This window comes from Drosophila arizonae, chromosome 5, assembly GCF_054131065.1.
Source record: "Drosophila arizonae isolate 15081-1271.41 chromosome 5, UAZ_ARI_1.0, whole genome shotgun sequence".
NCBI lineage: Eukaryota > Metazoa > Arthropoda > Insecta > Diptera > Drosophilidae > Drosophila > Drosophila arizonae.
The window spans coordinates 16,019,417-16,045,125 of NC_142925.1; the positions used below are offsets into that span (position 1 = coordinate 16,019,417).

At 39.6% G+C, this 25,709-nt stretch overlaps 3 protein-coding genes, 1 long non-coding RNA gene and 1 other non-coding gene across 6 annotated transcripts in view; 3 read left to right on the forward strand and 2 right to left on the reverse strand.

The window, feature by feature from the left end:
• LOC149268568 (uncharacterized) lies at window positions 1-10,036 on the forward strand. Its single transcript, XR_016270213.1, has 2 exons — window positions 1-1,833; window positions 6,724-10,036. It is a non-coding gene; the product is annotated as an uncharacterized LOC149268568 (long non-coding RNA).
• On the forward strand, window positions 75-146 carry TRNAW-CCA (transfer RNA tryptophan (anticodon CCA)). The gene has a single exon. It is a non-coding gene; the product is annotated as a tRNA-Trp (tRNA).
• LOC108616128 (uncharacterized) lies at window positions 2,672-3,651 on the reverse strand. Its single transcript, XM_018011100.2, has one exon. The coding sequence runs from the start codon at window positions 3,302-3,304 to the stop codon at window positions 2,900-2,902; it is 405 nt and encodes a 134-aa protein (XP_017866589.1). The 5' UTR covers window positions 3,305-3,651; the 3' UTR covers window positions 2,672-2,899.
• Window positions 9,722-24,935, reverse strand: LOC108616118 (uncharacterized). 2 transcript variants are annotated; one of them, XM_018011089.2, is made up of 9 exons: window positions 24,401-24,935; window positions 22,368-23,580; window positions 12,885-13,247; window positions 12,697-12,823; window positions 12,480-12,628; window positions 11,411-11,443; window positions 10,940-11,063; window positions 10,664-10,857; window positions 9,722-10,602 (listed from the first exon to the last, which is right to left on the reverse strand). In XM_018011089.2, exons 2-9 carry the CDS (start codon window positions 23,135-23,137, stop codon window positions 10,257-10,259), a joined length of 2,106 nt encoding a protein of 701 aa, XP_017866578.1. In that variant the 5' UTR covers window positions 23,138-23,580; window positions 24,401-24,935; the 3' UTR covers window positions 9,722-10,256. The 2 variants fall into 2 exon arrangements, with proteins under 2 accessions (XP_017866578.1, XP_017866580.1); XM_018011091.2 differs by lacking the exon at window positions 11,411-11,443.
• sced (scrambled) overlaps window positions 24,936-25,709 on the forward strand; it is a 3,745-nt gene continuing 2,971 nt past the window's right edge. Inside the window, exon 1 of the mRNA XM_018011087.2 lies at window positions 24,936-25,685. Within this exon, the coding sequence (XP_017866576.2) occupies window positions 25,255-25,685 (431 nt within the window). The 5' untranslated portion in view covers window positions 24,936-25,254. The remainder of the gene's footprint in view (window positions 25,686-25,709) is intronic.

Below are 25,709 nucleotides of genomic sequence, written 5' to 3' on the forward strand. Positions count from 1 at the left end.
ACGCTATACAAATCTGGAAAATCTAAAATGTGGCAATGGAAGTAAAATATTCAATTTGCTGCCTCGTATTTGATGACTCCGTGGCGCAACGGTAGCGCGTCTGACTCCAGATCAGAAGGTTGCGTGTTCGATTCACGTCGGGGTCAAATGTGAATACTTTTTTTTTTATTTTCTAATTTTTAAAGGCATATTAAGATAAGTCGAAGGACCAAATGTTGAAGTGGTGGCGTCGCCGATAAGTAAAAGACCGGCTTGTAGTTTCCTCGTCTTTATTTGTAGATTAGAGCTGTGTCGCTCGTATAGTATTGTGAATATATATATGTATGCCAGGATAGGCAAGTGACAAGTGTGTGAGAGGAAGTACTCAGCAGGGCGCTCAGTACAGCGAACCAGTAGGAGAACTGGGTTATGTTATTAACAGAATGCTGTTAATAACATAACATTGTGTGGTGCGGGAGGAGCAATTCTTGTTAATGAGATTTGGCATTAACATACTCCCCCCCCTTGCAAGGATTGCAAATTAGGACGTCGCGTTTGAAGCTGGAGACCCTTTGGTGTGCGGATCAAAGCCGTCAGCGGAGCTGTGACCGCCTTTTTGAGAGCCGAGGCGGAGTGACGTGCTGATCCCTGGAGATGCAGGAGCGTGTGGTGATCCTGGCCACACGTTTTGCAACGTCCCTTGTTGCGGCAGGATTGCCCGGAGTGCTCGTGAGCCAAGCAGTTCGTGCAGTACTTATGCATAAGTACCGCACTCAGCCGTTTCTCCTCTGAAAGGCCCAGAAAACGCTGGCAATTCCGGAGTCCGTGGGTTCCTGGGCACACGCGGCACTGGAAGGAATTGGTACCGCGTGGCTTGCTGCTTTTGGATGACGGCGTCTTTATCTGGAAGATCGGATGAGTTGGAGGTTGAATTGCTTGCTCGTTAGAACACAACATGGAGGTCAGTTTGACAGCACAAGGAGGACGAGGATCGGGTTGGAATAATGGACCTGAACAAAGAATATTATTCAGGCTGTCATTCAGTGCTGGACGGAGAGCATTGAAACCGACCCTCACTTTCGGAGTGGTGCTGTCGGGAGCTCGGAATGGAAGAGCTTCGTCAGATGATACGGTTGGCAGAGACTCAAGTTTCGCCTCTTCCGAAACAGAAACTTGAGTTGTGAAGGAGGAGACCGTTCCTGGTATCATCTGTGAAAGTGGGCCTGTCAGTACCCAACCGAAAATAGTCTCCAGACCTATAAGAGGCCCACAAATATTAGGGTGATAGCCTCCCTGAATGATAGTCGGAAGGATATCCGCGCCTATCAGGACATCAATTTCCGCACTCTTGTAAAACTCGGGGTCAGCTAGCTGAACTTTCGGAAGTTTGTTTAACAAGAGTTGCGGAACTGGGGACGAAGGGATGTTACCAGCCATGTTTGGCACGACGAGAGCAGAAGCCTTGATTCGCATTCTCGGCTTCAACGGAGAGCCAATATCAAAGTTGCATACCTTGTGTGCCTCAGCTGTCACTGCTTGATTCAGGCCGGAGACCTGAGTATGCACGGACTTGAATGGCAACTTGATTTTTCGGAACAGTCGCTCAGAAATGAAAGTCGCTTCGGACCCTGAGTCGACTAAAGCACGGGCGGGATAAGTTGCGCCGAAATGGCATATATTAATCACCGCTGTGCCGAGGAGGACACCTCGTGTGTTGGCAGCCAGATACGTTTGGACGTTGGACATAACTGGAGTACGAGTCGGAGCTATAGCTGTTGCGGAGGCAGCAGCGGTCCGAAGAGTATTGTCCCTATGGAGTAGGGTGTTATGTCGACCATTGCACGTGAAACAGTTGTGAGTACTGGTACACTCTCGTAACTGGTGATCTAAATTTATTGTTTTTTTTTTTTGTTTTTTTTTTTTCTTTTTTTAAAGAAAAAAACTTTGCTCTATCTATAAAATGGATCATTGTTAGTTTACTTTGTTAACCTTTGCGCTATGCCACACCTGCTCAATAATCGATTTAGTTGATCAGGCATACAACGTTTTGCCAATTAGTAAGCTTAAATTAAATGTGACAGTACAATTCATTGTTAAATGAAAAAAAAAAAAATAAAAAATTACGTATAACTAAGAAACAGTCAAAACTATTGAGTGATCAATTTTTGAGAGATAAAATATATTGATTTATGTACATATATAAATAAATATACATAAATATGTACATATATATATTAAAGTATATATTTTCTCATATATTGCATATATAGATTTTTTTGTTATCTGAAAAAGGTATTACTAATTAATTTAGACTGCTTCTTAGTTAAGCAAGGAGTACTAATAAAATAAAGGGATAACTTTATTGCCCTTGCATATATCATACTTGTATAGTAACGATCCGATTCAAAAAGTTTATTAAACAAATATACTCTTTTTACATTTTGAGCGAGTAAAACTACTATGAATATTTACCGCTTATTCATGTGGTAACACGAAAAGTCTAGAAGGAAGTTGCCCTTAAACTGCACTTTACCATATAGGAAATTGAAATTGATATCGAATCTACAGCTATTTCATAAAAAACACGTATTTTTCAACTTGATCTATTTGCATTAGTCGAACTCGCTGCGACCTTAAAAGGCTACAGAAATATCACGAAGCTTTCATATTCATATAATAACACCCACAATCATTTTTATTTTTGTGTCATTTCACAATTGTTTTTTATTAAAAATAAAAATAAATAACTCAAATACAACGCTTATGTTAATTTCAATGCAAAACTCAAGAGAACATGAAATTTATCAAGATTGTGATTAGTGTGAAGATCAGATAGGATAATAGATCTCATAAAAAGCTCTGTTAGTACAATACAAAACATTCACAATTCACTTTCAATATCCATTTCCTCCTGCCCGTCTCACTGCACCAACTTGAAGCGATTGGCCTCGGCATAATCCCTCGGATCGGAGAAGTTTCGCTCCGGCTTGATGCGCACATCGTTCGGATCGTTGACGAATTCACCACTCCAAGTCGTTGGCAATATGGTCGGATCCGTATTATATTCGAAATAGTCCTGATCATCGGAACGATTTCGTTCAGGCTTAGTGCGTGTCTCGCCGCTCTTCACAAAGGTGCCATCCCAAGCCGTCGGCAGGACAATCGGTTCCGTATTATAGCCATAGAAATTGTTTGTATTTGTCACGTTCTGATTCTGGCGACGTATCTTGGACACATTATTCACAGCTCCATCGGGATACACGAATTTCCCGTTCCAGCCCTCACACTTAATGGGTATATATTCCTCTTTCTTCCGTAGCGGCATTTTTTCTCAGCTCGATCTCGACTTGGCGCGTTTCAAAATTCGATTGAACTGAAGCGACGCCAGCAATATTCTAAAATATGATTTCACACAGGTGTGTTTGTGTGTGTGTGAGAGTGTGTGTGTGTTGCCAATACCTTGGCAAATTGTAAATGATTATTATTGTTGACTGTTTTGTTGTTGTTGCTGTTCAACCCACACTTAATTTCAGCTAATGACGTCATATATCACTCAGACGTTTGTTTTGTTTGCTTTCTGTAGACAAAACGGGTTCGCTGTCTCAGCTCTGAGGCAGCCTCCTCCACGGCTTTGCATATCGCTTAGGCAGTGCCAATGACAACAGTACTAGACGATTTTTTGTTTTCGCCGTTTTCGCTTTACCATATAAGCCGACAAATTAAACAGGCTACATCTCACCCAGCTACCTAATAGGTGAGCTTACGGTTTCGCAAGTTGTCTGCAAGCCAAGCTAAATACGCTAAATTTCATATGAATGTAGGGTATACTTGATTTGTGTAGATGTATATTACGGGTAGAAGAAAGGCTACTATGTATACAATGTATAATCCAGATGATTCGCTCTTCTGCTCGTATGCCCCTCCATTTTTTCATCTGTCTGTCCATCCTTTTATCCTTTATTTTGTCTATCTATTTTTTGGTCTCTCCTTTTGACCATCCATCCGTCAGCTCGTTCGTTTCTCCGCCCGCCCGTAAATCTATTCATCCATCTGTATAACCTTTCATTTGTCTCTCTATCTGGTTAGCTTTCAGTCCCTCAATCTCACTCTGTCTCTCTTTCTCTTTCTTTCTCTCTATCCTCTCCCTTTCTATCTTCACTCATCTGTCCATTACTTTGGCATAGGGTATCTGCTAGTCGCTCTTAGCTCTTCTCATATTTTGTTTTCTATTTTTAATTTGCCTATTCTAATCGACTTTTTAATCTTGATTGCCAGCATTTGACTGATTCATACGTCGCATAAAATAAAGTCATAAAAATTGTATTTCCTTATATAGACGATGGCAAAGATTTATTTATTGTTGTTAACTTGATCAATTTGCTGTTAGAATATAAATACATATGTACGATTCGGAAGTAATTGAAAATAAGAGCGAACAGCTTAACAAGAAAACAAATTGTGCACAGTGGGGCAAATGCACAGCATTTTTGTGGCATTTCATAATGAATTCAGAAGCTGGTCAAACTTGACTTGAAGCAGCTTTCTAATTAGCTTTTAGAATTAAATAGTTGCAAATAAATATTTAAAAAATAAGAATTTGTATAAATTTGTGTCTACGCTCCTACAATTGATATGTATATATTCTTGATACTTTATTTATTCTTGTTCTAATGAGTTGGATTAACGATATTTGTTAATTGATTCAATTAAATAAAGCATTATATTAGTATAACAAAAAATTTTTTTAAATCATAATAATAAAATAATTTGTAAATAAATTAAGGATTACGGACTAAGGATTGTTGCCCATTGATGAAATTTTTAAATATTAGCTAAGTAATTTTGATTTATAATTTAGAGTTTGATTGATAGTATCAATCAATTTGATACATAAAGTAAATAAAATTTATAATTATAATAATCTAAGCTAGTTCCATGTTCAATCTAACGTCAATTCCAAATCCCAACTAGTTCCGATTGGTTCACAATTCGGTTCACAATTTGATCGATATTTAATTGGAGAGTGTAGCAAGTTTATAGGCAACACGTCACACATTAACAAATCATACCTTATTGACCACCTGTTGTTTCAGTGCCACACGCACGTAGGTAACGTTAAACCCGTTACACTAATTAAAACTCGTAGCAGAAAGCAGAGAAACACCGCAAAGGGCCAAGCGCAAAAAAGCTTTTTGCATCCGCTCGCCCACACAGCGAGGCACGCGAACTGCTGCTGCTGCTGGTGCTGCTGCTGCTGGGTGGGTGGCTTAGGGGCAATGCGTGGCAGGCTTACAACAACATGCCACAGCGACGACAATGTTCGTCCCTCGCTCGCCGACCGCCAAGCAGCAGCAACAGCAGCAGACGGCGGCAGCGGCAGCAATTTCTATCCGCTGCTCGTTAGAAGAAGCGATGTCGACTACGCTGGTCGGCAACAGTTTGAAAGTTTTTCATGTCGTCGGCGTCGGCTTGCCTCCCAAAGTTGCCTGTGCCTCTGCGCTGCTTCTTCTGCCTCTGTCCGTGCCAGCGCCAGCGCCTGTTGCCAGTTACCAGTTGCCAGTTTCGACGGCTCTGCATTTGCTGTGCGCCTAGTTGAAAATCCAACTAATTGCTTATTTTAACCCCTTCAAAACTGGGCACACACACACACACATACACAATGGGCCTTGCCTGGCCCGGCTTTCGTGTTTATTAATTAACAACACAAAACCCCAAACTCACAAAGGCAGCACACACAAACACACACACACATGCATATCCACAGACACACACACACACACACACACACACACATACACGTACGCACGTACACAGCTTAACCGAAGTGTTGTCTCCGGCATTCATTAGTGTTCATTAGTGAAACAAAATGCTCATTTACTTAACTACTCCCGGGCTCGTAACGAGCGTCCCATCTCTCTCTTTCTCCTTTCTGTGTGCCACTCACTCACTCACCTACTCACTCACTCACCCACTCTCTCTCCCTCTCTCTGTTTCGCTCTTTCTACCCGATTGCTGCACTCACTTATCGGCACTCGGTCGGAGTCACTCCGTTCCTGCTCTTGGCTCTTGGCTCTTTTCACTGGCTGCTGCTGCTGCTGCTGGTAGTTGTTGTTGCTACTGCCGCTCTTATGTTGCCAATTAAAATTCCATTTATGCCAAGTTAACTCACTTGGCTCGTTAATTGTTGTGGTTTTTTAATTGGACCCTTTTCGGTGCTGCTGAAATTGAATTGAATTGAATTGAACAACAAAAAGAACAATCGCATGAATGGCAGCGACTCCGGCATGGACTATATTCACCTCCAATGCCCAGGCAGTTCTACCTACGTATACATATATATACCTGAGCTATAGAGACCGGCACTGGCAGTGCCACTTCAACTATGGTGCAATGTCATTGAAGACCACCAAAACCTTCCCACTCTCTGCACTGTTCCATTGGGCGCGCTTATTCGTTGAGATTCATAGGGTTGCCAGGCTGTACTAAAAATACGCCAAATTTTATTAATTTGTCCGTATTTGTTATAAACAAATATAATAAATAAATTTTTTTTTAATATTAAAAATAAAATAATAAAAAAAAATATATTAAAAATATTATTATTATTAATATATTATTAATATTTTTAAATAATTTATTTTTATTAAAATTTTTAATTATAAGTATTATATTATTATCTAAACAAACTGATTTGAAGTTTATAGCTAATGCTATTTTTCGCATTTCTTTTTCGCATCTTGACAGCTCTACGCCTCAATTCAACTAATGAACGAAGCCAAAGCAGCGCAGCACTTCGAGCAGCCAGTAGCAGCCATCAGCATACAAAAAAGTACTAAAAACAAAAGCCAACAAAAACCCCTAATTAAAATGCATTTTCATTCGGGACGTCAGCGTTGTTACCACATCGTCTGACCGCACCCCGCGTGCCCGTTTTTACCGTGCCTGGGACGTGCTCTAAGGGGGGATTGCTTCATTCATTAGCTAGAATGCGGACCCCCTCGAGTCGCTGCCACTGCCTTACAGTCACATGAACCGTTATGCCATTGTACACACACACATGTACACAGGCCGTACACATGAGTGCGTGTGTGTGTGCGCGCGTTTGTGTGTGAGTGGCTGCGGGCATATTTAATTACAAAAGCTGCTAATTAGGAAACGTACACACCCACGTTGGTTAATTTGTTTGCAAACCAATTAACTCGGCGCACAGTATCAGGCGCACAGAAAACCACAGCCAGCAGACAGGCAACAGAAGCAAGCAGTAGCAGCAGCAGCAGCAGAAGCAGCAGTAGTAGCAGCAGCAGTAGCAACCATAGCAGCAGCAGCCACTGCTGCTGCGAAAGAAACGCGTCACCGGCGGACGTCGCTGCTGAAAATGCAGACAGAACTTTCCAATCAGCGTCGAGCGCTCGGCCAGGGCACAGGGCAACTTCAGTGGCAGCGGCAGAAAAACAGGAAAAAAGTTAACTAGTGAGCCAATGCGACTAAAACAGTTAACGTACAGCAACAAAAGCCATAAAAGACAAGTCAATGGGGGAGGCGCAAAAGTGCGCAATGGCCAACTTAATGAGTGACGAAATAATAAAAACGAAATTTTAATGAAAAAGTTCTGAGTGTACGTGTGTGTGTGTGTGTTTGCTGGGCGTGTGCCGCTTGGGCTTATTCTTAATAAATGAGCTAAAGATGGCAAAAGTCGTCAACGCCGCTGCGTTGCCTGCCATTGCCGTTGCCGCGGCCTCTGCCTCTGCCTCTGCTGCCGTCTTGCGTGCTAATGAGTAATAAATAATTTTTTTTTTTGCTGCTGCCGTTCTGCTACGGCCTAGACAAGCAGCAGACGCGAATATCAGGCAAACAGAGCAGTAGAATAACGACCACAAGCGAATGAAGAGGGGAACGCATACAGAGAGAGTGGAAAAGGGAGAGGCAGATAGAGATAGAGAGAGAGAGAGAGACAGAGATTGAGCGCGTCCCAGAACGAGATAGTTAGCGCAAGAATGTAAGAGAACGAGAGGTAGAGCGGGGGAGTAAACAGATTCGGTTCCGGCGTTGCTTTTGCGTTAATTAGTTTTAAGCATGTCCATTATGCAACAGCATGTGGCAAGCAACAGCGGTTTACATAAATATGTATGTACATATGTATATATGTATATACATACATATATTTCGGACCGTAACGCCGTAGGTACATATGTGTGTGTCTTCATATACATACATGGATATGTATGTATGTACATATGTATATAATTATGTGCATCGGAGAGCTCTTCAGGCTATTCGTCTAATTGCGCATAGTAGTGAATTAAATTATTTCGTAGTCACGGCAATTACATTATTTGAAATAGTACGTATAAGACAGCCATGGAGCGAGCTAGTCTGTTCTGTTATTCTTCTGTTTTATTATAATTTGTTTTTTAATCTAGTACAGTCAGCGGGCTATGCTGATAAAGCAAAAAGCTGATTACATTGCAACGCGTTAAACACACTAATGCAATGCCCACATATAGAATGAAAGACAGAGAAAGAGAGGGAGAGACAAACACATGCACACTCACATTCATACTGTGATACGCACACATGGCATAGCCAAGTGTGCAGCAGCAACCTGTGCCCATTTGCTGGCTGCCCAAAACAGTTACAACAATAACAACAGATGTCTTATCAAAATAAATAAATATAAAATGATTGCAGCTGCTCGACTAAACACTGCCCTATACCCCATACCGTACAGAACATAAATATGTACACACATACATACATATGAAAGCAGGTAGGACATTTATTTGAGCGGACAGTCTGCTTCGCATTTACTCGGGTCATTTACTCTCTCGCGCTCTCTGAGAAGCTGTGCCACTTGACAGCCTTAAGCCGCAGAGTGATCGAGCGAGAGGTCCGATGCAGTCGGCAGTTTTGAGAATACACCATTTTCTTTGCTTACCCTGACAGCTCTCAAATGTGCGTGTATGTGTGAACAAGATGTGCTGCATGTGCACCCTGTACTTTGTGCAGTACAGTATGCTACTTTTGCTTGTTTTAAATGCTCTTCCTATTATGATTTATCCAAACAAATATTTGTATAGGCATTAGTTTTATTTTTATATTAACCAACAACTACTTTCATCAGCCATTTGAGGTATGCCCGTTGCTGTCCGTGCTCTTACAGGGTATACCAAAGCAGAGTTAACTGTTAGCAACAATAACAAACAATGTAATGCATATGGGGCCCGAGCCAGTCCAACTGGGCACGTGAGTATTTTATTATTTTTTCGGTTATCGGTGCCCGCATTTGTTTATAGACTCGGAACGGAGAACTCTTTTTAGGGTTTCGTCGCTTGTCGCTGGCTGCTGGGCGCCTGTTGCCCACTCAAATAATCGATCGCAAATTATTTATTGATTTTTGATTGATGAGCCTCAGGTGATTTACGCAAATGGGTGTGAGGCCCCCCCATTGTGGCGCTGCGTGGATATTTCGGCACCAAATAAAGCTCATCTGACTTCTGTCCGTTTGGGGCGGATTAGTTAGCTTTGCTGATGCGGCTAACAGCAATGCCAAGAGGCAGAGATCGAGCTATGCGGTGCCATGCCGAGCCATGCCGTGCCGAGTGGAGTCAAACAACCGCAGCAATTCAGGTTGAATTTGAATAATATTATCAGGTTGCAAGAGCTCCACCAGCTGTGACAGCTGAATTTGATAAGCCGCGCTATCGCTACATATGTAAATTATATGACGCATTCGTAATACAAATTTGTTGTCAGTTCTATTTAGATTTATTTGTTTATTATACTCGATCTATAACAAAACATAGAAAAAAAATAACTTGCTAAAAGAAAAACACTTAACAGCTACAGATATAAGCGCCTACTACCGGAGAGGTCTCGTTAGGAAGGTTATTATATATGTATATGTAAATTTCTATATTTTCTGTATCTTTTTTTTGCTTTTTTCGTTTGTATTTTTTTTTTTTTTAATTTTTGTCAATTGTGTGAACTTAACTCGTAGCAAAACTTATTCTATATATACTTAAATAATTATTGTTTCTCATATACTCGTAAAATGTAAGTTTATAAAAATCCCGCCTCCAAAAATATGCAATATAATAAGTACAAAAATCATGCCCCAAAAGTATGCAACATCATCCATCTTCTTCGTCTTCTTCTTCCTCCGCCTACTTGCGACTGCCTTTGCGCCTCAAATGATGTCGCGTCGTGGCCGCTGCCAGGGCAACCGCCGCCTGCGCTGCCGCCGTCAGATAACCTTCGGCGCAGCGCGTGGGCCAACTCTAGGATTCGTAGAGCAAGCGTTGATAGTGCGGCAAGATCTCATGCATTGGCACATGCAAACTGAACTCGAGCGCCACGAGCACGGCGAACTCCGAGGATATCAGTTCCTTGCGATTCAAACGAAACACACTCTCCGTCTTCTCAATCAAACTCTTCAGAGCATCGCCCTTGACATCGTTCATCTTGGCGCTGAGCAGGAGACAGGCGCCGGCACACAGCTTGCGATTGCTCTTATTTATCAGATTGGCTAGAATTAGCTTCTCGAAGTAGACATAGGCCTGCGATATGGTGACCAAATCGATGCGCGAATCCAGTTTATTGATGCGTCTCATCTCCCTCTTGATGCTGTGGAATGACATAGAGTTAGTTAAACTTTTCATTAAAGAGTTCGGCAAATCAAAAATACCTCCTCAGTTTACTTAAGGTCAGCTGTACGGTTGGAAACTTTTCACGGAACTTATCGTTCAACTCCTTCTTCAGATCCGACGGACGTACATAGTCAATGACCGAAGTCATGTACGAGGTGAAGGTCAACAATGTGCGATGCTTGCCCGCTATTAACTCTGGATCATCTAGGATGCTCGCCGAATATTGTTGATACTGTAGAGAAAGAGAGAGAGAGAGATAGAGCATAAGGGGAGTTATAGTACAATATATATAGTTTAGACAAAATTCTACTTACAGGCAAACCACGACCTGCATCTGTTCCACTGAGTATCATGCTCTCCATATCCATATCGAGTTTCATCTCGGGCGTTGGACTCGCTGTGGTATTATTGCGATTGTTGTTCTCATAGGTGAAGCACCTGTAAAATGCATCGATTATTGATTATAGATATATCGTATGATATGATGTATATAGATATAAATGTATTTATTGTTGATCTATAAGAGGCGTGAGTAAGCGGTTTAGTTGAAAGCGTTTTAGCCAGTTTTCGAATGTGTGCAAATGTGAAGTGTGAATTTTGTTAGTGGTAACTACTCTATATAGTATAGATACAACGGATATTTGAAAGCTTTCACAGTCCATCCAAGCTATGAACTATCCTTGTATGTATATACAATATGTTAATATATATTTATCAATTCATAACCGAGATAGCTGTGATTGTTTTTGGATTTTTGTTATTTATTAGCTGCTTCAAAAATTTACCATTTGCCTTGATGTTTGGTTATGGTTTTTGTGCTGAAACGAAGTAGTGCAAAGCGTTATGATTAGCAAAAAACAGTTAATGGTAGAAAATGCGTCGAAATTCTCCTTCTTGTATACAGTTATTATATATACATATATGCTACATATAAATATATATTTTTGATTATGTAAAGTATTATGCAATCATTAAAAGGTAAAAAAAAAACACCTGAATCATATTTGTTTGCTCGCTCATAAGGTAGAAGATGAGTATATTGGTTTTCTGGTATTCCTACTTGTACTTATAGACTATGTACATATGGTTTCCTATAATATTTTGAAATTTGCTTGGTAATCACATAATACTTTAAAATATTTTTAACCTTAAACCTTTCACAGCATCCAACAGGTTTATTATATAGCATATTTTAAACGCATATAATCAGTAAGTTCTCTACTTGGTTTACATTTCATAATCAAACTAGAAACCGAAAAATATGATTGCAAATCCTAAAATATGAAATTCTCAATAAATATAGCTAATTTTTTGAATCATCAACAGGTATTGGGCATTCGATCACAGCCGACGGCAATATTTTCACTTGTTTTTCGCTGATTTATTTCGAATGCCCATGACTCAGTCCGTAGCCGCAATATATTTATTATAGAATTTTGTGCACTCAGCGAATGAAAATTATGTTGTTCATCTGATATTTGAGCTTTAGCTGATATTTATATTTTGCTTATTTGACAAAAATATTTAACAAGCTGATTTGTTTTTTTCTTCTTCTTTCATTTATAGGGGATTACGAGACGTTATGTAAATTAAATTGGATTACAGTCGTTAAATTGATTTTAAAGCTGTTTTTTTTTTTTACAGAATTACATATGCATACTTATGGATGAAAGGATATGGATAAATTTTGGCATAATGTTTCGAAATAGTTAATTAACATTTCAATGAACCAATTAATTAATAATGTTTGTAATATGGATGAGACATGAGATCAATTTTAATCGTAATGCGTTTATGGTAATGGAAAATTATGGTACAGGTAAATGAAACATTCGGTTTGAATGAGGCACCAACCTCGCTATGCCATGATTTCTGAGAGCTGCTGTGCTCGTTATCTCCATTTGATTCTCAAATATAGAGGGATTGGTCGAGGCATTGCCGTGTTTCTTGCGGTCCTTCTCATATTGACGCGATGGTACCAGCAAGTGTCCGTACGAAATATCCTAAGAAATAGATACAATTTTTTTAATTAATTCGCTTAACTTGATTAATATTTGCGTACAGAACTAACCTGGCCACTTTCAGCTTTCTTTATGCCTAGCAAATCGAAGGGGTCGAAGGGAGCATCGTTAATGGAGCTCAAGGGGCGAGAAGTGGATGGGTTGCGACGTCGACGATCCTCCTTGCGTATCTCGGCACTAGAACGATATGCAGATATATTAATATCAATTTAATAATTCATTATGATCGTTTACTTACCGTCCATTTTTGCCCTTGTAGTACGGCAATGCTGAGAATATAAAAAATGGCACCTTTTGTGATACCAACAAAATGCGCTCATTGCGTTGTCCCAATCCTACACCCGGAGCTCGACGTCCATCAGTGATCTGCACGGATTTACCGAAACTGTTGCGAAAACTGCCAGTGGCAGGGGCCAAACTCTCGGTGCTGCTGTCATCCGTTATATGACTGGCACTAGAACCGCTTCGAATGTTGTAGTTGCGTTTTAGTCCGCTAGTTGCAATGAGTCCGGCATTGCTTCCTCGCATTCCAGGTGCAGTATTCAGACGGGCACGTCTCTCTGGCTGCAAGCTCTGTTCGCTAGCTCCATTGCTGAAGGTTCTGCAATTGAGAATGAGGGTTGAAAATGAGAATTAAGTATACAAAAGCCATTGGAATAACTTATTTACTTATGCATCTGATGATCTTTAATGACAAGCCTCAAATGCAACAATGAGCGTATATTCCCCTCTACTCACTCACTCAAGCTTACTCACTCGCTCGCTCTCCATTCAAAATCCCTTCAAACAGCCACACATCAGTTTGGGTATTTTAACGACGCATCATAATTTCCCATTCTCTCATTGGCTCTTCCTTCAAAATACCCACAGCGATGTGGGTATACTTAACGGCGCATCATAATTTCCCTTTCTCTCGCTCGCATCATAATATCCCATTCTCTCATTGGCTCCCCCTTCTAAATACCAACAGCAGTTTGGGTGCATTTAACGGCGCATCATAATATCCCATTGCCTCTCCCTCTCGCTCTCTTTCTTTAAATAGCAGCATACAGAAGATGCACGCACACACCCCAAAGAGGTGATCGATATTTTCACAGGCTTGCAGCAAAGAGCAGTCCAAAGAAATTTTGTCAATACGATCGAGGTTCACACTGCATACATACATACATATATACACACACATACACATGATGTGGGCATTCATAGATCGTTGTTTATTGTTTGTCGTGCGTTTTTCGTAGAAAATAAACATCGAGTTTGTATTTATTGGACTGCAACTGCAGAAGGGCATCTTGTTGCTATTTATTTCTGTGCGCCTGCTCAATTACCTTGAGATAATTGGTATAGATCGAGGTTACGCTCCAGCTCCAGCTACAGCAAAGGGCTCCAACAAATGGCACCTAAAATCACGTACACAAATTTCCGTGAAATAGCGTTTGCATTAATTAGGAAACTCGCTCAAGGGGGGACCCATACCCATAAGCAATATGATGAAGTGGCGCCAAGCCTGTCATAACCCGTTAATTAGTTGGAGTATTCGAATAGGCGCCCAGAAATGCCAGCAACCAAACGCCACACACAACAAATGAGCGGAGCAAAAGACCAAAGGGAAGACGGAACGCCAAAAACCACGCACACACGCTTACGCACACGCACACGCACGTCTATTATGTTATTTACATGTTTACATGGAATTTAAATGCTCAACAAACTGCAGCCAAAGGCGGAGAAGAAGAAGAAGCAGCAGAAGACATTTCCAAAAGGGCACGCAGTAGAAAATATACGACGACGCGTCATCTTGTGTAACTTATCGACTCTTCAAATAATGAGCGAGCTCGTGCGTAAGTATGTGTGTGTGTGTTTGTGAGTGCGAGCACAACAATACGGTATTTAATGCGATGATTAGAAGCAACTGGGAGAGAAGAGTATAGCCCTAGAAGAGAGACGAATGCAACGCCCACAAGCAGTGTTACCGAATCAGCTATTTTGTAGCTAGATCTGGCTACTTTTTAAGGCCGATTGCTACACAAATTTTCAAACAGCTATTAGCTACAAATCTGGCTATTTTCAAATATTACATTTAGCTAAAATGTAAGCGAACTTATAGCAAAATTTGCTTTGATACTTTTTAAATGTAAATGATTTAAATGTATTAAGTTTTGTGTAGAATTAATACTACAACTGAAGAATAGGTAAGCTTTCTAAAATGTTATGGAAAATTCATTTCTTATCAGTTTTTATACCCTGAACCCATTTTCAATGGGAAATCAGGGTATAATGGTTTTGTGAAAAAGTATGTAACGGGCAGAAGGAATCATCGCAGACCCCATAAAGTATATATATTCTTGATCAGCACGACGAGCTGAGTCGATATAGCCCTGTCCGTCTGTCCGCTCGTCCATCCGTCCGTCCGTATGAGAGCGTTGATCTCAGAAGTTATAAGGGCTAGAGAGCTGAAATTTGGCATGCACACTCGTGTGTACCATACGCAGTACAAGTTTATCATTTTTTAACTCATCCGATAACTTTTTTATCGAGAATGATCGAAAAATTTATTTTGTTATTTATGCTATGAGTATAGCGTTCCACACAACGACCTTAAAAAGGCAAATTATAAAACCGACAATGGCGAAAATGACGAGTTGGTAGTAATAGATGAGATATTATCTAAATTAAATTAATAAAGTTGACTTTTTGTGAAAAAAAACAGCACTGATTTCTTTTTTGCTACTTTTTCAGCTATTTTAGAAGAAAGTTGGCTACTTTTAGCTACTTTCAGCCTTCGGTTTTGCTACTTTTGCTGAAAAAGTTTCGGCAACACTGCCCACAAGTGCGTGTCGTAGTGCAAGTGGTAGACTGATTGACTCTCTCTTTCTCTCCCTCTTCCTCACTCTCACACTGTTTTTGGTCATGTGTGTGTATGTGCGTGCGTGTTTGCTGGCATTTTTGAGTTGTTTTTTTTCGGTAGCTGTTTTCTAACGACATCTGCGCGCCTGTACCATCGGCAAACAATATTTAAATTTCAAACAAATATTTCGAATACCCATGCACAGAGTTGACAAACATAATCTAATTGGAATTTAAATATAAGCCAATTGGAATTCAATAAAAACTGACAAAGAGAGTTTTAATTACTAATTTAATGCAATATATAAAACCTCGGTCCTATTTTCATGCAACTTTCATTATATTTACTAAATTATATATAAATTGTAAACAAGAATAATTTCATTTAAACTTTTCTTAATAAATATGTTGTTTTGTTTTATAAGAACTGTTACTTTTTAAATGAGCTAACAGATATACCCCACTATCAACGTGAATTTGATTACATATTTTTAATTACACGCCATTGTCATCTGTTGGCAATCAAACTTCCAAATGTGATTTGTGCAACAAGCAGCGTATACAATATCAATTGAAAACAATTAACTTTTGCCTTATCATTGCTGCGCTGCTAGCTGCTTATCATTCATTACGCTCTTATCAGCTCTTCAGCACTTCATATAAGAAAGTGTATGCCTTTATATTACAAATATATATTAATAGGAAAAACTTGTCGCTCGTGCCTCACGTGCCCAACTACAATGTGATTAAAATCAGTTTGCATAACAAAACAAAAGCAAAACAATAAGCAACAATATGTATATTTAGAAACCCAACTTTGATACTCTGTTTCGATAGCCAAAATTAAGTATATTAGCTTGGTGCATTGACAATTTGCATTTACTCTTTTAGCCTAAGTTTAATAGAAATGTATGAATTTAGATTCCAATATTATCCCTCATTATAGCAAGGTTAGCTCTAAGCGAAAAATCAAACATAATTGGTTGACCATGGGTATGGTATGTATGTATGTATATACCCCATATACATATACATTTCTATTATATAAATTAATTAGTAATTAGCATAATGATATACTATTTATTGTTCATAATTATTTATTATGTTTTTAATTGTTTGTTTATTTCTAGTTCATTGAAACCAATACACTCTTGGTTTTCCTCAGTACCTGTATCAGCCAGTCGGGTTTGGCTCTCATTGTTCAACAACTTGACCTTCGGCTAAAGAGCTTTAACATATTTTAAAGCCTAATATATACATATGAATGTAAATACATACATATGTGTATTTATATTATTTATAAATTCGATTGTAAAAAGTCGAAAATTTTGACGTAATCATTAAAACTCAATTTAGATTAGCTTATCTGTCGGGATTGACGAAAGACCCTTGTTTATTAAGCACTGTCAATGTCAACAGAATAAGACTTGAGAATATAACTCGAAACTAAGCAATGAATGTGCAACAGATCTACACAGCAATAAAGTTGGGTAGACGACGCCCATTTGCAAATAGAATGCAAGATAATGAAAGATAAGTCTAGTCGACGGGTCTATAAATTTCCATTCAGCCATATGCAAACTCTCTGTTCATATATTTACACATATTTAAGGCGATTTTGAGTTCGCTTTATCACAGTTCTACGTTTTCGCAATCAGTCAATTATTCAATTTGTCATTGCATAGGCGCTATTAAAACTAATGCCTAAAGATAAAGTAACAACAAAACTAACAACAACGACAACCATTGAACAGGCTGCTTCTTACGCTCTCTCTGTCTCTGTTTCTGCCTCCACTGCTAACATTCTGCTTATGCTCCTCTCTCTCTGTCATACGTTCGCTCTCTTCAGTTGTTGTTGCTTATCAGGCTCTCGCCTGGGCTTGAGGCTCGCAAATTCATACATACAAATGCTCCGTTAAATTGTGACTCTATACGAAGTGCTTATACGCAGCACAATCGGCTTGAAGAGGTTCAAAGCGGTTTGAGCGAGTTTGCGACTTTTGTTATGGTTGTTGTTCATTTTGTTTTTGTTTTGGTATTTGCCAGCTCGTCGAAGCGAATGAATCAACACAACACACAAAAGCAACTGCTGATGACCACCGCACAAAGACCAAAAACTTTGGAAGTGACAGAGAAATACTGAGAGAGGGAGAGCGAGCGCGTGTGAGAGAAGGGAGCGAAAAGTTATAAAGCTGTTTTTACCATTAATATTTTGCATGTTTGTTTACACACACACATACGTACATATGTAAGTCCATAAATATCCAATACGCTGCGCTCGGTGGATAACAAATTGACAATAATAACAACTAACTGCGCAATAGTATTTACATTGCATTTTTTTTAATGCCAATAAATTAGCTGGCCCATGCCGTAAAAGATCAGGAATGTCTTAACTATTTCCTTGCGATTTTAAATGGGTTTCTTGAATGAATTTTTAGTGTCATAAATATGCTCTACTGACATATATTTTGCAACCCCTCGATATTAGAAACCCTATACCTTTGGCATGCAAAACTCCTTTGGTGACCTTGAAAATGTTGCATAAAAAAATGGGAATACAATGAGAGAGAAAGAAGGAAAAAAAAAACAGCTGCCTTCGTAAAGGAAGCGGAGTAAACAAACAGCAATCTAACCGGTACATATTGCGTCGTTAAACAGCTCTGCTGGCTGCCCTTCAAGGCTACCCAGTTCGCAAAAGATGCCAACAAGAACTTGTGCAGAAAGCCGCATTAGAGAGAGGGGAGAGGTAGAGCAGTGCCAGAGGAGGCGGCGGCACAGGCAGAGGACGAGAGAGAACGCGTGTCTGACGCAGGTTTTCGGTTACGGGCAACCCTGACATTGACATTGAGCGAAACCGCGCACAGGAGCTAAACGCATGAAGCGTTGCCAGACTTTTGCTTAAAGCTCCATTTCAGTGTCAAGCGCGGCGTTTTGTGTGTCCTTGAGAGTGCGTAACATCAAGTAAGGGTTATGCGGAAATAACCAAATCAATTTACAAATTTTATGACGTAATAGAGAACATTTTGAGCTTTTAGCAGCTGCAATAGAGAGAGAGAGAGAGAGGGACAGCCAGAGAGTGAGAGAGTTCGAGTACAGCCGGAGCCACCGCCAATAATCAACTTGTTAGACAAAATGCCGCAATCCAATATTTTTGTTTACGTTTTTCGTGCAAGGTCTCGGTGTCGCGCTTTTTTTCGGAGAACCTTCTTCCTTCCCTACTATGCACACATATCAAATTTCAAAACAACTTTCAATGTAGAGTCCAAAAATAATAAATAAAAGCAACAGCGAAACAACAAGAAAAGAAAGAGACCCCATTAAATTGGCTTAAAGTAGTTTGTTTTGCTTTTGGCTTTTGCGTCGCAGTTTTCTGCATTTTTCGCCATACAATAAAAAGCACACACACACTTTCATAAACACTTATGCTGTGTATATGAATGGTATTCATCTTTCGCGCATGCGCAGCATTTTTTGTTCTTTTCTTACAGGAAGCAGCATTCCGCGAACGGGAAGCGGGAATGGGAATGAGAATGGAATTTGAACGTCTCAAATTATGAATGTTGTTTTCCATGAATGTTGCTGACATAGTCAAACGGATGTTATTCGAATTATGTAATTGAAGCCTTGTGGGTAAATTGTTGATAATGTGTGAAAAACATTGATTGTTGTTTATTTTTAGTTTGTTATGATATTAAAGCCAAAGTGGAAGCTATTGGTGCAAGGTAATGTCCGGCCCGTAAAACAAAATCAAGAAATTTAATATACTATACGTATGATTATATATTTATTTTTGGAAAATCATTGTTTTGCAATAATAGCAGATAGTGTCGTACATGATATGGCCAGATATTAGCAGTTTAAATCATCTTTAGCCATAATCTAATCAGCTTTCATTGCATGAAATCCAATTGGCTGATAAGCAATACAACCTCTTGACAAATATTTGCTGACGTCTTAGCCTAATTGATAAGTGATACTATACACGTAGCTGTCACATTGACCAAACAATTCAAACAGTTGGCAAAATGTCAAATAAAATTGGTTTAAATTAGCTTAAATGTAAGCTAAACTAATTACATGCACAAGCATACGTAAATACATGTGTGTAGAGACATGTGCTAATAAGATTTACGAGTGGCATGCAAAGCTTTAAGAAACCAATTGGATGATAGGTGAACGACACACCGTAAAACTGCAGCCCAATGACTATGAAAGAAGAAAAAGCGCAACAAAAACAACGAATGCAGAGGCGTAGGTGAAGCGCGAATAAGAAACAAGGTCACCGCGGCAAGCGCCAACGAATTGCAGTGTGCACACACGAATGCAACTATGAGTTTGTGTGTGTGTTTGCACATATTAAAATGCGTCTAGCAGAGCTCAACGCAACTTGAGCAATGTGCTAACATTGAGACAGAAAGCTTTGTGCTGCAACGGGACTGCGTGTGGGCCGATGATAGCCGAAGCGAGATAGATATATCTTGTGGTGCAACTGCTCTTATCAAGGTTCAAGGCAGTTTATTTGCGTTTGTACTTTCTGTGCGCTCTCTCCCACTCTCACTCGATGGGTTATATAAGTACATACGTACATATATGCCATACAGCGAATATAAATAAATAATTATGAACAGTCACAGGCAATATTAATGTTGGCAGCTCAAAATGACAGTAAGACCTATTATTATAAATGCAATATATGTATATACAAGCATACATACATATACATATATGTATGTATGTCGATGCATATGTCTACATGTGTCTTCCATATGAAACATGTTCATCATATTCAGGCGTAGGATATGTACTTACAGACACATATGTACATACCAAATACATGTTAAAGTATATGTAAGTGTGAGTGTGCTCATGTCCCCTGCTCAAAAACGATGTAATTATTATATGAGCACAGTAAAGGCTTTTTGCTCTTCTCCTAGATATGGGATTATGCAGACACACACATGCATACATTTGAGGGAGAGAGAGAGAGTAAGAAAAGGGAAATTGTAACAGCTGACCATCGCTCGATCACACTTTATCTTATGGCTGGCAGATGTCATTGCTCACTGAGAGCATAGCGGCGAGTATAAAGGAGCAAAGTAAAACCGAAATTGCCAATTTTCTATATGCATATGTCCGGCAGACTTTAAAATTTATTTAATGCATTAAGCAGATAGTTAGAACTGCTTTTTGCGTGGCGCATGACTATGAAATAGTTGCGTGTGATTCAGTCAAGCCAGGTGACACAATTCGTGTCAATAAAAGTCAAACAAAGCGTATCTAAATCGAATAAACAATAAACCTAATGATAGCCCGCCCAGCTGGCTATGGCATGAGAATGAGGGGCAGGTCAGGCAGGCTGGGTGGCTGGCCGGCTTTGCAGTTACAAGTGATACACAACAAAAGCCTAAATTAAAGTGGAAGCCGCGACAGCCCACACACACACGCACACGCACAACATGCAATTGTTGTTTATTGTTGTTGACTAATTTGCGGGCTGCCACTCGAATGAGGCGTTTTGATTTGCGTTAATTGGACTGGCACACGTTACCCACTTGAATGGATACGGCGCCACATTCAGCGTGAATCCGCATCCAACTACTATATTTAGCGAGCTGTGAAAAATCTCATCCGTCCGGGGTCCAACTATGCCCGACCATAAGCAATTACGTCAATTCAGAACGAGAAAACGAAAAGAGAGTGATCGTGCAAAAGGGAATGCTCGATTAACAGAATATCCTACTCTGCTTGAAGAAAGTGGGAAATTCGGGACATTTTTGTTTATTTTAATTTGCTTTAATAGGTGAAATTTAAAATTAATGGGCATTTAATGGAAATGGAAAGAAATGGAATAATCTAGCTCCTCTACTGTGCCGCCTTTACTCAGTGTCAAACCGTTTATCAAAATCAATATACCCCATCAATATTTATATGTATCAAATATTGTGCATTTTGTTCGAGCTCGAGCAATACATAGATTCAATTAGCCGTACGACAGCTGTGAGAAACTTTAGATATGCATAAACAAATGTTCTTCGCTCGCGCTTTTCACTTGTAAAATCATTGGCCTGAATTGTTTTGCTTAGCCACGACGCGTTAAGCTTGTTAACAAATTGAACACCAGGTGTCAATTGCCAGCAACTTAATTGGAAATTTCAACATAGCAAAAATATTGGACCAACTTTTTTTTTTTTTTTTTTATCTTTATCTCGCTCTCTCTTTTTATAAATGAACAAATTGAGAAACATTCATGATTCACATGAATTATAAATCAGTTTTCGAAATTATTTTAAAATTAATAATACTAATCACGTAATAGATATGTGTAGGCCTATTAATAAATTGCATTGGAAAATAATATTTGGATAATTAAATTTATGAAGGTGTAATAAATAGGCCTAGAAAAATAATATGACGTTAAGTAATCTGCTTGGTAATCGGCAAAATATTGATCATTTATCGATGAACGATTAGATAAAATTAGTTATGCACTGGAATTGTTTTAAGAAATTAATGATTATATGATTATTAATGGCTTAAAATTTGTTAATTTTGTATGCGTCTTCAAGTGGGAAGCGAATGAATTTGGAACTTCCGATCACCTTGAAGGAGCTAAGGAAGGAAAATTCTATGAAAAGAAAGAGAGAGTGGGAGAGAGATAGAAAGAGAGGGAGAGAGAATCAGAGCATGTCTTGAACAAGTTATTTAGTAAATATTTATATCAAAAATCCCTTATATGGACATGATATTATTAGATAGATTTTCTAAAACTTGTTTATCCACCAATTTACCCATAGCTTTAAGGCCATCAAGAATAGAGTCATCTAGAATATTATTAAAGCTATATAGATTACAAAGACTTCATTGCACTTACCGTTCTCGTAGCGGCAATAGCTTTAAGCCGCTGCCCAAATTGGAGACCTTCAGCGGTATCTTGACGCTGTCGGAATCGCTGCCGCTTTCAGCACCAGAACCGCCGCTGCCGCCACGTTGCTGCTGCTGCTTGATGCGTCCCGATTTCGGTGTTTGCTGCTGCTGCTGCTGGCGGCCACAGGAGGTGGGCCGCTTTATGTTGCGTCTCTCAGCCTGGATGGGCGGATCGCTTACATTCATCAGGTATTGACCCATATTTTCAGTTTCACTAAAACCATCACCATCGCTGCCACCGCCAACTCCGGCGGCATTGCAGTCGTCCAGGCCGCACAGTCCGACGCTGGCGTCGCTGCCGCTGCCCATGTGCACATCGGCGCTGCAGAGCAGAAGCGCTGCTGAGGCGCTGCCACCGCATTTACCATTTTGATGCTGATGTTGTTGTTGTTGATGGTGGTGGTATTGTTGTTGTTGCTGCTGCTGCTGCTGTGGTTGGCTGCTGCGCTGCTGATGATTTCGTTGATAATGCTGATGATAACCGCCGGCGCCGAGTCCCAACGCTGCCGCTGCGTTGCCTTTGCTGTTGTTGCTGCTGCTGTTATTATTGTTGTTGTTGTTGTAATGCTTCTGCTGCTGCTGCTGCGTGCAGATGCTGCTGCCAAATGTTGCGCCAAATTTTGTGTCCCGATGTGTGCCATCTAATGAGATATTCGATAGAAACGAGATCGCAGCCAATCTGCGCCTGTGTCTCGTCTTGTTTAGCGAACTTGCCATTAGGCACTTAACCGTTATCCCAACTCGAACAGATGCAATCGACAATGGATAGAGAGAGTGAGAGTGCGAGGCGTGAGAGCGAGCGAGATAGTTCGCGTGAGCTACTAAGATACGTTTCCAATGGAATGTGATACAGTTAACGGCGAGCTTTCCAGCCTAATACTTCCAGTTTCCTATTGCACTGCCCGAAACACACACACGCACAACGACAAACACGCACACACACAAGTTTCTTGTGCAGTTTCAATTATATTCGTATGGAATATTCTAGTGTTGTATAAATTCTTTTTAATTTTTTTTATTGTTTTAAATTAACAGTTAAACTGTTTAGTCTCTAAATTACTTGTACGCGACATTTTGATAGTAAAATTTTGATTGACACAATTTTTAAAGAACAAAAACAAATTTATGCACTTGGATTGTAGCTTGATGTTCAAGATTTACTGCAAGAAATGAAAATCAAGAAAATTTGTAAATGATTAATAAAGTCAGTTAAATTTATTATATCACGAATTTTACATACTATAAGTATACAATTAGTAATTCTGGTATACAAAATAATCAAAATTAAATGCAATTGCATGAATAAATGTTTATATGCATATTCGGTCTCTTCTTCTTCTTCTTCTTCTTCATATCCTTTAAATTCCTTCAAAATAAGGCCAATAAACTTTTAGTGCAGGCTAAAAATTTCTCTAGATAATTCGAAAGAGCTTTCGCTTGCTGCAAGTTCGTTGCTGCCTGCAAAAGCTGCACTGCATTGCTGCGTTTGCGGCTGCTGTTGTTGTTCTTGCTGTTGCGTTTACTGATAAACGACCGGCAAACATGTTGAAAATTTGAAGCTGTTTGTTTACCTGGGCAACCAACAATTTTTAGTTTTAGGGTGGCGAAAATTTTCCATCCATAAAACGAATCAAAATGGAAATTTTTCATACGTGCCAACAGCTGAGAGCAACAACAACAATAACATTGCTAAGGGTTGCCTTCTTTTGCCTGCACTTCAGTATAAATTGGTCCAATTGGATAATTCAGTTGCGACCAGTTGGAAATCAGCACGTGCGCTTGCTAAGGGAAAATCAATGTAGAAACAAGTGTGCGAAAATATCTATATGCACACATACATTCATATGTGTGCATGTGTATGTGCATATATATATATATATTTATGCATGATTCACGCCCACGCATAGTGTGTGACGTAGGTGTCGACGAAAAAATTATTTATATGTACTTAAAATTGATTTGTTCGTATTTTTTACTTACTCAACCGCAAAAAGAATTCGCTATTTCCTTACACACACCTCTTTGTTTAGACAAAAAAAAAATTATAAATGTTTCAAGCGCGCCATGGTGAACTATTTTTAGCCAAAAGATTTAGAAACTTAGTATCAACTGCCAATAATTACACACTTGGCTATCTTAATTTTAAATTTTTATTTCTTTCTTTTGCTATTTATTTTATTTCGATGCGCAGACTTTGATTTCTTTTGCTTTCCGCTGTTGCCCTTCTTCTTCTTCTTCTGCTTCGTCTTTGGATTACCCCACCCCGCCTCGACAACTGCAATTTCTGGCAGCTGCTTTCGTTGCGTAAAAATCGTGCGTAACCGAAAATACTTTTGAACAAATATGTTTACAGGCCTTTGAATTGGCGATATACAAAATACACATACACGTCTTTACTGTTATTATATACAATTTTTTTTGTCAAGAAATACGAACGCGAATTCTAACACGAGCGCAATGATTGATTCGGCACAAACGACAGAAACGTCAACGTTCCACGGAAAATTCACATTAACTGCTGATAGTGTTACCATACATCGAATTGCTTAAAATACCAGCAAATTCTTTGTAAATAGCAGTGCTTATCGGCTAATGTGCGATGATATTGTGTACATATCGTTTATCCAACGCTCATCTCTAACAGCAATGTGTACACATTGTGTTTCTCACTGTTTTCTTCGCTGAGCTCCACCCTCACCGTTATTGGCAGTGAAGCGAAAAGAAAAAAGATGAAAGAAAACATGTAAAATAATCGGAAAATAAAACAAAATTAGCTAAACTCATTAATCATTCATCGCATACAAGCACCTAACCATCATCGCAACACCCTAAACATGGATCACAATGAAATATCTATGTGCATGGACGTCAAATTGGATACACATGACAAGCGCGCCATTGCACTGCGCTACAAAACATGGACCAGATGTCTCGTCAAGATAGAGGCCATTAAATGTGTGCCCTGTTTCTTGCGCCTCAGCTTCCAGAGCCTGCCCGACGATGAGCCCCAGCAGCAGCAACAGAAGCTGTTGACCGTCTCGGTGAATGTGCCTGGCGTGAGCATCAGCATGGCCACCTCGCGCACCAAGCAGCATTCGTATGGGCTCTTCTGGACGCAGAATCGTCGTGATTGCTTCATCTATTTCGCTTTAGAAACGGAGACGGCCTGCCGCAGGCACATGAAATGGATTAAGAAGTCCATCAAAAATTTGGAGCTATATAGACAGGTCTTCCTGGAGCAGCGCAGACTCAGTCGCGACACCAGGTGAGCATAGGCCGCAGTTTGATA

What these genes read in the sequence shown, in the direction of transcription:
- LOC108616128 (XM_018011100.2), bottom strand. Translation starts at nt 3,304, where the DNA reads ATGCCGCTACGGAAGAAAGAGGAATATATACCCATTAAGTGTGAGGGC.
- LOC108616118 (XM_018011089.2), bottom strand. Translation starts at nt 23,137, where the DNA reads ATGGCAAGTTCGCTAAACAAGACGAGACACAGGCGCAGATTGGCTGCG. An exon ending in TACAAGGGCAAAAATGGACG is followed by an intron (nt 12,824 to 12,884) that starts GTAAGTAAACGA and finishes ATATCGTTCTAG; the next exon opens with TGCCGAGATACGCAAGGAGG. An exon ending in AGAAATCATGGCATAGCGAG is followed by an intron (nt 11,444 to 12,479) that starts GTTGGTGCCTCA and finishes ACTTCGTTTCAG; the next exon opens with CACAAAAACCATAACCAAAC.